The 12,651-nt window shown below is 33.0% G+C and overlaps 1 protein-coding gene across 1 annotated transcript; it reads right to left on the bottom strand.

Annotated features, from left to right (window-relative positions):
- Positions 1–573: 573 nt before the first annotated feature.
- Positions 574–2,344, bottom strand: LOC122277003 (1-aminocyclopropane-1-carboxylate oxidase). The gene is made up of 4 exons (XM_043086885.1): positions 2,128–2,344; positions 1,707–1,933; positions 1,242–1,575; positions 574–1,141 (listed from the first exon to the last, which is right to left on the bottom strand). The coding sequence occupies exons 1-4, from the start codon at positions 2,230–2,232 to the stop codon at positions 851–853; spliced, it is 957 nt and encodes a 318-aa protein (XP_042942819.1). The 5' UTR covers positions 2,233–2,344; the 3' UTR covers positions 574–850.
- Between the last annotated feature and the right edge of the window lie 10,307 nt (positions 2,345–12,651).

Raw genomic sequence — 12,651 nt, 5'->3', positions numbered from 1 at the left:
TTATGGACATGGAGACTGGATCATTCCTGAGGTTGGACATGCCTATATTTTATTTGTGCTCCACTTTCTGAGGTTGGATTTTTTATGTGGATTCAAATCTAACAAAATTGATAGACCAACAACTTGTTAACAGTTTTTATACATCTATAGATTAAAATAATATATTTTTTAAACTTTAAGTCTGATTTGATGTGTTTAAACTTTAAAAAAAAATATTATTTTATTAAGAATTATAAATGGGCTGTGATTGGGTTGTAATTCTGCCACTGCTCGTAGTATAATATGTGAAATGGGGGGGTGTATTATATAGCATCTTCGACAGAAAAATCAAGCTTTTGTAAACTCTATACATGAAAATTATATTTCCTTAATACAGTCATATTCTTAGCCCGTACTGCTGCTTGCTGGCACAGATTCAAGCTCGGAAGCATTTATACCCTTTATTTTATTTTTTAATAGATGGTCTCCTTTTAAAGTCTGTAATGTTCAATTTACCCTGTTTCTTTTTGTAATGCATCGATTCTGATTTGGGTTTCCAAAAACATGTTCTGAAGCATAAAACGCCAAACAGTCTTTGGACAATTCCCAGTTAAAAGGGATAAGATAAGTCACTTTCTAAACAGTACACCTAATCAACAGCACAAGGACATACATCACATGAAAGAACTACTGGGCGAAGCGCCGAAGCATATGGCTCAACTATAAGAGTCCCGCGCTAGGCAAAGCACACCTAAACAGCAACCTTAGAATTCACTCAAAACAAAAGAAACTGCAAGACTCATCTCTAAAGATTATTATGCTTATTCACAGAAGCAAACATCAACCCAATTTCCATTCTGTCATGAGAGGCTTACACAGTGGCAATGGGATCTAAATTAACAGTGGATTCCGTGGCCTTCAAGGCTTCAAACCTTGGCTCCTTGGCCTGGAACTTGAGGCCAGCATAGAGCTTCATGTAGTCTTCGAACACAAACTTTGGGTACACTTGGCCTTTCTCAGCTTCTTTCTCCGCCAATGCTGGTGCCGGATAGATGACGGCATCACTGCCCGGGTTGTAGAATGATGCTATGGACATTCTATTGCCGTCCGGTTGAGTAACCACTCGGTGCATCACACTCTTGTATTTGCCATTGGTAATGACCTATACAAATGGACATGTAAGGAAAAAAAAAAAAAAAAACTTGGGATAACAGAAAATGTAATAAATTGTGGATGAAAATGGCTTTTAAAAGTAGGTATACCTCAAGTTGATCGCCAGTGTTGATCACAATGGAGTGGCGCATTGGGGGGACATCTACCCATTTGCCATCCTTTAGAAGCTGGAGGCCACTGACCTTGTCATCTTGGAAGAGAAGTATGATGCCGCCGGCATCAGTGTGCGCCCGGAGACCTTTAATCAACTCTGGTTTGGGGCAAGGAGGGTAATTGCTGACCTTTGTGCCAAAAGTTGGGCCCCTTGACCCATAGAAAGCCTTTTTCAGGTATCCTTTCTCCAGCCCAAGATTCTCACACAGCAGGTCCAAGAGTTGCTCAGCTAGTTTCTCTAAATCCGCTGCAAATTCCTTCATTGCCTTCCTGAAATTGATAACAGAAAACAAAAACGCAATTAAATTTAATTAACATTTAATATGGGTACAACGGTGGCCCTTAAGATGCCATCTGCTGCGACACAGCTACTTATAGAGAAATTAAGCTGCAGTAGAAACCTATAATCTTCATCAAGATCTGGGATTTCTGACATGTTGGAGACAGGAAGATGGCGCAGAAAGAAGGTGCTTTCCCAGTCTCTGTCATTGATTTCGGACTGAGCAGCCTCCAAACCTTGACTTGCCACCGTTTCCTTGAACCTTTGCTCCATACACTTTTTGTAATGCTCCTTTGTCAGCTTCTCCACAGCGTCCATTAAATCATGGGAAATCCCATGATTCGTCAACTTCCAAAGCATAACAAATACAGAAGTTAGGAAAGGTTCCAAAACACAATTGGTTCGAGCAAACTTCTTTTTTTAATGGGTAAATATGATGATGGTGTTGTTGTTGTTAGCGGTGGAGAGACTTCGAACAAACTTCAAGAGAACGTTAATAAATAGTAGTATTAAACTATTTCTACTATATAATATTCAAGTACCTCAAAGAAGCCCCAGTTCTCGCAGGCATCTTTTATCAGTTCCATGGTTGCTGCCCTCTCTTCACCATTAAGCTTCTCCATGTCAATAACTGGGAAAGCTTCCATTCTCTCTTTTCTTCTTCTCTTCGATATATATATATCTCTCTCTCTCTCTGTGTTTTTTCTTTTAAAAGCAGTACTATACTTCTCGCTTGTTTTTGCTGTGTATTGAAGTAGGGTGCCAAGGGTCGCAATTTATAGGCGCCTGAGGAGTGGCAAAGAAGAGAAAAGGATCATTTTAAGTGGTAGGGACATCCGAAGTTTTCTTTAAATTTTCCGACTCGGAGAAAAACACAAATCTTAAGGAAGTGGTCCGTACTAAATGCTTTGAAGACGAAAACTTTTATTAAAGTTTCTCTTTATTAAAAGAAAATAACGGCAAAAACTCATTTAATGCAGAAGAAAAATTCTTCTTGTCATCTTTACACTTCACACATCATATTTATTTTATTTTTTTTTTATTTTTTCTATAATAAATATATAGTGTGTGGATGATAAATAGAATAATTTAATTACTTTAATAAGAATAAAATGAAATAAAAATAAAAAAAATAAAAAATAATATTTTAATATATAAAATGTGTGGTATGAGGTGATGTGTAGCATTTCTCAATGCAGAATACATGAGAGATTGGATGCGTCATAACTTTGTCATTAATTATAGCCATATCTGGATAATTATCTATTTCAACTCATTTAATGCAGAATCCATGAGAGATTGGATTCGTCGTAACTTTGTCATTAATTATAGCCATATCTTGGTAATTATCTATTTCGCCATGAGTTTTATATTGGAAAAATATAGTAAAACTCTTTTATATTTGAGGTCCTTTCCTATAGGACCTCTAATTAAATTAACCAATGTCTTGAGAATACAGGTTAAGAAATACTTGATGTTCTAATTAAATTAAGCTCTATTAAATTGGGGGAAAAAAAAGAACAAAAACAGCCCAAAACAGAGGCACAGCACATGTTTAAGCACATTTAATGGTTTCTTTCATATGTAATATTTAGACTCCAAACTATGTTAAAATAATAATAATAACATCACCTCAAATTTACGTACGTTAAGTCTCAAATAATTAAGCATGCAATCTTTCCATTTATATATGTTGACTTATGCTCCTTGTTTTAATCTCACATTGGTGAGATTAATGAAAATGACATAGACTATGTGTTATAAATAAGAGACTTAGTCTCTTAGTTTAAGTGCACTAATTGAAAGTTTATCTAGTAACTTTTAGTTTTAGTTAAATTTTTCTATTAGCCTTTTGTAAAAGGAGAAGAGATATAAAGTTAAAGTTTTAATAGTGGGGTAGCTTTGTAGTTATATTTAAATTAAGGAGAAAAATTGTGTAATTGTAACAATTGTGTGATTGTAACAATTTTTTATATAGTAAATTTTTTTCTCTGGGTCTAGTGGTTTTTCTCTTATTTTAGAGTTTCCACGTAAATTTCTTGTATTGTTATTCTTTCTCTATTTTTCTTGTTATTCCTATAAATGGTAAATCTTAGGGGGGTGAATTTGGGAGGTCCAAATTTTCAACAATTGGTATCAGAGCCACTAGGTTTTTTTGTGGGGTGGAGTTTTGGTGTGGTAGTGTGGATACATACAGTCTAAGGAAGTTTTGTCTAAGATATTGAAAATTTTAAGTGTGTCCATTGTGACCCTTTAATCTTTCCTGAGAACTGACTTAGTGAGGTACTATTCATTTCTATAGTAAAATTTATCAAAACAATATTAGGAAGTAGGCCTTCAAATCTTGTTAGATTTAAGGTTGAGAAATTTGATGGGAGAATCAATTTTGGCTTGTGGCAAGTACAAGTCAAGGATGTCTTGATTCAATCAGAATTACATAAGGTATTGAAAGGCAAACCAATACCTGAAGTTAGCACTGGTACTTGTGTGACTGGTGAAATGAGCAGATCTAAAATGAGCAATGAAGATTGGGAGGATCTGGATTTGAGAATAGCAAGTGCGATACGTTTGTGTCTGGCCAAAAATATTTTTGCAAATGTGCATGGAATATTTTCGGCAAAGGAACTCTGGAAAAAACTTGAAGAGTTGTATCAGACAAAGGGCGTCTCAAATTGTGTGTACCTGAAGGAGCATTTTCATACACTGTGAATGAGTGAATGTATAACTATTTCAGATCATTTAAGCGTTCTCAATGGCATTATCGCTGAGCTAAAAGCTTTTGGAATTAAAATTGATGATGAGAATCAAGCCTTGAGACTCATCTGGTCTCTTCTACCTTCCTATGAGTACATGAAGCCTATTTTGATATATGGGAATGAGAAAATAATTTTTTTAGAAGTTACCAGTAAAATCTTTTATAAAGAGAGAAGACTAAGTAGTGAAAGTAATGTTCTACTTGAAAATTTAGTAATGGTAGCAGCTGGAAATAGGAAGATGAAGAACTCCATGACAAAAAAAAGTAGTATGCTGGAAGTGTGGACAATCTGGGCACGTCAAGAAAAACTGTCCAAGAGTTGGAGCAGGTTTAACTATGCAAGTGGCTCTAAGTCAGTAAATGGAGATACTAGAAATGATGCTAATATTGTGTCTCTCTCTATGGAAGATTTTGATCTTTAAAAAGAGAAATGTACATCCTCATGGCATGCCGCTAATTCCCAAAGTTGTTATGATAGAGGATGTGTTAATGTCAGCAGGTCCAAAAGTTTGCACACAGGCATTGATTTGGCATTGATGCAGGGTGTGTGATGGAAATTCATGTCGATGTCTGATGAACTTTTAGAAGAGCCAAATGTGGAAGTTATACCATAATTTTAAAGCAAGGTTGTTTTTGACATGAGCCGAAATGAAATGCTTTGAATTGGTTTATTTTGAGTAGATATGCTTTTATGATGAAACATGATAGCGGAAGTTATGAAGAATTTCATTAAGGTGAAATTTGACTGTGGGACCAGTCAAAATCGTAAGGTAGAGATTGTTGACTTGTGCTCCTTGTTTTAGTCCCACATCGGTGAGATTAATGAAAATGGCATAGGCCATGTGTTATAAATAAGAGGCTTAGCCTCTTAGTTTAAGTGTATCAGTTGAAAGCCTATTTAGTAATTTTTTATTTTAGTTAAATTACTCAATTAGCTTTTTGTAAAATAGGAAGATGTGTAAAGTTAAAGTTTTATTAGTGGGGTAATTTTGTGGGTGTGTTTGGGATGAGAAGAAAAATTGTGTGATTGTAACAATTTTTTACATAGTAAATTTTATTCTCTGGGTCTGGTAGTTTTTTTCCTGTTTTAAAGTTTTTACTTAAATTTCTTGTATTATTATTATTTTTCTATTTTTTTTATTATTCATGTAAAAAATAGATTTTAAAGAAATGAATTCGAAAGGTTTAAATTTTCAACAATATATCTATGGTAAATTATTGGCACTTCTGCGTCAACTCTTTGGGCTGCGAAAGCCACCTTTGCTTCCAGAATTGCACTGCTTTTTGGGATCCTACCAGACAAGCTGCAATTATTGGTCGATGGCTCTAGTACTACCTTCTCTACAAATGGCAATTAACAATATTATTGTTCCTTCATTTTCCGATCAAGCACTTAGGTTTGAACAAAAAGCAGAGTGGATTCTGGAATAAAGAATGAAAGAAACGAGAGAACCCATAGAGAACCCTCAGAAGCCCGTATATGTATGTTTAAATATATATATATATATATATATATATTAGATCCAATTTTAGGTAAAGAAACAGGACTCGTGAAATATGAATGTGAGCACATATCCATGGACCCCAAACCCTCTTTTATGTCACTGAGGCCGTGTTGCCATGATGGCCATGATCTTTGTTCTTCGTCTTTTGGTGGTGGTGGGGCCCGACTTGGGTGGCATCTATTTACCGCCTTTCTTTCTTGAGACTAATATGGCCGACCCCACTTGTTGGCTGCATCTTTTTCCAGTAAACCCGCCGTTGATCTGTTTTCTTTGGGTTTTGTTTTATTAAGATGACATCTATGTCGCCTGGCCGATTAAAACCAAATGATAATTTTTTCTTAAAGAAGAGGCCGACGATAGCTCTTACTTGTGGCGAAAGATTAACTTATATAAAGAGGAGCGAGGGTTACAGATAACTCCAAGTCCATATCAACATGATGACAACCTTATCTCTTTCCGTATTAATATGCTTGTACATATGGGCTATCCGGTATATATTATCTATACCAACATGCATGTTGGTATAGATAATACAAGACAAGATTATATATGTTTGCACAGATGTTCGGTTTCCTATGATTATTAGGCTTATATTCTAATTAATTTATAAGAGCGCATTATATATATTAATCATGTCTTGTATATATACTTATTTCTAATGTAAAAGTACATATTTCTAGGCCGGAAAAACGTTAGAGCCGCCGCCGACCTCTCATCCAGATGTTCAAAGAGTGTGAACTGTTAAAATTATAAGATAATTGGATTAAAATCTGCACGGAACTAGACATTTGGTACGTTGAGTTACGCCTCAATATATTGTAGTATGATTTCTGTTGAAGATTTGATGCTGATCATGTGCTATATGTAGCGTACAACGTGATTGTACGTTGTCCATGGCTTGAGTAAGTATTGTTCGAGTTTCCTTATATATTTTAACCGGATATTATAAATACGTATATGCAAGAATGATGACTTACAAGTTTACATGCACCCAACCAATTAATTACGTTGTCGCGCGTTTATATATACATTGCGCAATGACGATATATAATCCGCTGTTCCAAAGAAGGGAAAAGGGAAATAAAATAGTACAAACCAATTACCAAAAGAAAGTGAGATCGAAATGAATGGTGGCGTGGAAAAGAGATGAGATTCATCAAGTTTTTCATAGTTGATATATGATGATCCTATCTTTCACACTTCTTTTTGCAATGTTTTTCTCTCTTAATTATGATATCCAGTATTAATATTATTTTCTCTATCAAGTAAAAACAAAAGCAACGCATGCCTTAAAAGTTTCTCAAAACACGGGAAGCTAAAAAGAAGGAAAAAGGAAATCTGATAGAAAGAAGGACCTGTTTCTTTTTCACCCGTGGGGATCAGAAGTCAGGACGATTGGACAAGGCAGGCATGGAGAACGTTGGGGGGCGGAGGTATATATTTATATAAAATTTGCAATGTATAGTTAATTGTGTGTAGAAGGCAAGTTACCCTCTAGGCCTCTAGCTATGACCTCTTCTTTGTGTTTTTAGATAAAAAGGTTTTGTGTAAAAAATCCAAAATGTCAAAGAACCTAGTTATAACTTATTGAGGAATGATTTGCACAAATTTAAAACATACAAGTTTCTCATAATCTCTTTATAAAAAGTAGACCTTATCATGAAAACCCACATTTTTATAATAAAAAACCTACGTTGAACTTGTTTTAAAAATTTGTACTTAAAGATTACTCAAAATATAGGTAAGAGTATTGATGCGCACAACTTAGATGCTAGACATCGTAAATATTAGAGGTGTAAAAATAAAAAACAGAAAACCGGTTGAACAGACGGATCCTATATATATTAATTAATATAACATAAATTTTAATATAACATATAGAAAATTAATATTACATAAATTTTTAATCTTAAATATGAATATTTATATTAATTTTTTAATATAAACTTAATTTAGATATATATATATATAAAAGATAAATAGACATAATAAATTATAATATATATATGTTTTTGTAATTAGAGCACTCCATTAATTATAAATTTATTAGTAGAATTGCCACGTGGCATTCCACATATTAGTGCTAGAGCAAGAGAGATTTATTACGCCGCTACCTAGCTAGCTAGCTAGCCTGGCCATTCATGGGCTTTTGAAGTTACCTGTACTGGTTTGGTGGTTAATCTGCTATGCTTGTTGCCAAACAATGGGCATATTGTTTCAACTTTGGAGGGACAGAAAGCTGCGGGATTGTGAGTCGACGAGAGTTTGACCCTATCCTGCTTCTGCTCCAACTTTCCACTTTCGGTCTTCGGTCATATCATTCCAAAGAAAAAGGAAAATCTTTCAATCACATGCAAAATATTTGGCATAATTTTAGTGCCAATCAAGAGTCTTTGATATGCGTTGATTTAAGTCATCTACGTTGGCTTCAATTTTCTTGGAAGCTAATGCAATTGGGACTGTGGAAAGTAAACGTCACAGGAAAAGCAAGCTGGTTCGAGTCAATAACTCATGGACAGGACCATCGAGAATGTGGGTCTGTTTTGAAAGTTGATACCGACAACTCACAGGTACTCCAAATTAAGTGTTTGAATCACTACCCTGTGGCTGTAGGGTGCAGAATTTTTTTATTATTACATATAAGATCATGACATCATTTATTCTATATCTTTAATTAACATCAATGCCTTTCCGATTGAGACCCATTTTTGGTTGAAAAGCAGGAACATTTTCTTTTTAAAAAAAGGTAATGCTTTTCTTTGAAATATTTGTGAAAATATTACTATTTTAATTATATTAATTCTTCAGTCTAATGTTCTTTATGACAATCAAATAGATAATATTATATATGTTGTCGGCAGTACTTTTGCTAGTCTAAATATACCATATTGAAATAAGGGAATTAATAAATAAATTTAATTATTTAAACTTATGTTAATAACACTGATCATGAAATTCTTCCTGTTTCTCTTACAAAACATACTATGAGAATTAGCAGATCATTGGTAGAGTATATATCAACGTTGTTGGTTACATTACCGATTTCTCACCCGGCCAGCTCGTCGACTGGTTCATCAATTAATGGCCATTAAAACGTCGAAGATACCATCTTTAAATATATATATATAGTCGATCTCGGGTCCAATACATTTAATAAATTGCTCACTCGATCTCTTGATTACAGCTTATTATTATTCGGTTTTAAGATTTCTTTTGTCCACAAATCAAATTGCGTGGTTTTGATCACAAATTATCATGTTAATTTATCTTTTTTAAACTGGAAAAAATGTTGTACATGTACATGCATGCATGGCACTATGGCAGCCACCCACGTAAGGTACTGCAAGTCTGCAATCGATCCCCTCAGACTCAGGTACATGCATGGCTTTCCATGGCAAGATGTCGTACCGCGTACGTACAATATAATTATTCCATGTTTTAATTTATTATTGCTCGACTTCTTGGGAATTAAAATTCAAGAAAAACAAGTTTAAAATCGAGCACAAAATTAGATGATGGATGTTAGATCCAAACCACAAGTACATGCACACACGTGTAAATCATATCATTACAAGAAAAATAAGTTTTTATGATTAAAATTTTGACGACTATTATATCCGATAAAAACATATTCATTTTTGTCGATAGTCATTTTGATGTTAAAATTTTAGTCGTAAGAAACCGTTTATCTTGTAGTGCGTGTCATGTATGCATTAAAAAACCGTTTATCTAAAGAATTATTGGTTGGTTCATGAAATGAAAGATCCTGATCACAGTTAATTTTTTTGTTTCCCTTTTTGACAAGAAACATAGCACATGTGGAATAGGAACACATGCAAGGCGTTTGATATGTTTATTTTTGGATCAAGTTCCAGATTCTATGAATTTCTCATCTTTAATAATTTGTTCGCTTTAAGTACTAGTGTTCTGTCTTTCATTTTGTGGTCTATATATCTTCAAATAATGCGAGGTGGTACTACGTCTGAGGTTCTGATACGTAACTTTAATATTTAGGCTCGTGGATGTACAAATTAATAATGAAGCACTTCGATCCATATATATTCTCCTCACGTTTTTTTTTTTAAAGATTAGTGGGATCTTCTTTATGATCTGTAACCATTGAAAATTTGCTTTCATGTGATGGGAGAGGATGCTTTGGCATTCGCGTATAGGATCGAAGTACGACATTCCAATTGTTTCTCACAAATTTAATATTGCAACTGGATTCGAGAACTGGACCAACTGGCCCTAGCTAGATGCAGGTATTTAGTTACAGTATTAGATAATATGAATTTTATTAAAAAAAATTATATAATAGTCATATCTAATTTATAATAAAAATAATTTTATAATTAGACATATTATATATATAAATTTATCATCTCAACTTATAAATTTATTTTTACGAAATCATTTTGTAATAAAAAATTTTTCTACCTGCAGGGCCGACACTAATTTCAAAATTTTTTTGAAACTCTTATATAAGTATAGAGCTTTATTATACAAACTCACAAACTACACACTATATCTTTTTTTTTTTTTATTTTTTTTAATTTTTTTTTAAGTTTATTCTTCTTAAACTAATTAAATACTTCTACGCATTAATTATATATATGTTTAGTAAAAAAATATATATATAGTGTGTGGTGTGTGGTTTATATTTAAAATTTTTCTTTTTTTTTTAAGTACAATATACTTAACATGCATGCAGTGGGATCGCAAGTTGCTGAGGATGTGGATCCCACTTGAGCAAAGCTCTCCCATATGCAGGCTGGCTCTGTCCGAGTCCATTTCACCATTTCGATCGATCACGTACGGGTACTGGAAGTCTACATGCATGCACAACAATTAGTAATCTTTTTACAGTGCATTAAGTTTCCTCGTCGATATTATATATACTCATAATTATGTGTATATATATATATATATTTGTTATATGCTCTTAAATAAAGCATGTTATCGAAATTAATACATCAAGAAATTAAGACACTTGGAAATAGAAAATAGATTAAAATATTAAGTGCATGTACATATAGATAGTTCAAGGTCTAATTGATTAAAAATATAAGCATTTGCCAATTAAATGGCTAAAGATCTCTTATTCCTACGTACCTTCAAAATCGAATAAACAATTAAAGAACTTTAGGATTATATTAATAGGTGATCAATGTTAGTTGATTCAGTTATGATTTATTATAGTACAAAGCCAAAAGGGTATGGAATCATTTTTTTTTTAAACTATAAAATATTCTTCCAATTGATCTTAATTAAAACATGGGGATGCGATTTTGGACCCCAACCGTTGGATTTTCTTTTTGGATTAAGTACTTAATTGAGAATATTTCATGATCTAAGGATCGAGGAGGATATGATTCCTTTTAAAATGAAAGATAGTGGATTTATTGGACATAAAACACCTCAATTTACACATTGACATTGATTCGGAAAACGAGAAGTGCTTATATATATATATATATATATATATATAATTCCCACCATTTTGCATTTCACCATATGCCCAAAATATAAAGAATGATCGATCATAAAAATAAAATAGAAAAGAAAAAAAGTTATTCGATCTCTACTTTATTTTGGTAGCATTTTAGATTGAGTTTTGCACGTATAATCAATTTTTATTAATGTAATATTTATTTTATATTAAAAAAATAAAATAATTAATTAAATTAATAAAATAAATAAAAAAAAATACGTTAAATGTAGATAAAATTTTTGTTTTACATCAACAAATCAAAAGTGTCAATTTTTTTTATTTTTTATTTTTATTTCCATGACGGCGATGGATAATATTTCTTCAAAGTCTTTCGGATCTGTGGGTACATGATGGCCCCCCACCCCGACAAATAATATTAATAATAAAAAAGAACAGATATCACTTTCTGGAAATGGAAGGAAAGATGTAAGTCTTACTATTCAAACGAAATCCATCCGTAGATTCTTGATAAGCCCCTTCAAAAGCAAACGAAATCCATCCGTAGATTCTTTGAAAAGCTCGCCCCCTTGAAAAAGCAGCCGCTCGGCGTGCCAACATATTTTATGGATACAGTGCTCCAAATATATATATATATATATATGTATATGTACAATGTATGAGGCCCACACGCACCTCACTGATTCCTCTGCCACAAGTCAATGGTCTAAACATGCAAAGAACGATCGAGAGTCCTCCCTTTAATTTTAAATCTGCGATGTAGATTTCGGCTAATTCGTGATGTGCGTGGGTCCATCCAACGTGCGTGTTATGGGAGACTGGCTGGTAACTATGCAATCATGTAAATTAATTAATATACATATAAAGCTCTCGTGACTAGTTTATTTTCTTCTCCTCCCGAGGAGAGGGTACTGCAGAGTCCTCAGAGCCTTGTGAGTTGTGATGATAATCCAGCCATCATGTGCCTGCTATGCCGCCAAGCCCTTGTCGTTAAAAGTTATTTTTTCAAAGATAAAAATTAATAAAATAAAATAAAATATATGAAAAGGAAATGATTTTAGACATAACTATCATTTTTCATGTAGGTGAGGTTTTGTACTTATTTTTTTAATAAAAATTATATATATAGTTATTTTTATGTATTATTTTATATATTTTATTAATGTGATTAATTATGTATTAAAAAAAATAATCAATCAATTATATCAATAAAGTGTATAAAAAATATATAAAAATAATTATATATAGTATTATTCTTCTTTTAAAAAAACTGTTTGATTCCAGTGGTTAAACAGTATTTTAGACTGTTTGAGCTTCGAAATTCATGGGATTAACATTTAAAAGAAATAATTTGTAT

The sequence above is a fragment of the Carya illinoinensis genome, chromosome 9, assembly GCF_018687715.1.
Source record: "Carya illinoinensis cultivar Pawnee chromosome 9, C.illinoinensisPawnee_v1, whole genome shotgun sequence".
Taxonomy (NCBI): domain Eukaryota; kingdom Viridiplantae; phylum Streptophyta; class Magnoliopsida; order Fagales; family Juglandaceae; genus Carya; species Carya illinoinensis.
The sequence above is the reverse complement of the archived record's forward strand: the minus strand, read 5'-3'. Positions and strand labels throughout refer to the sequence as shown.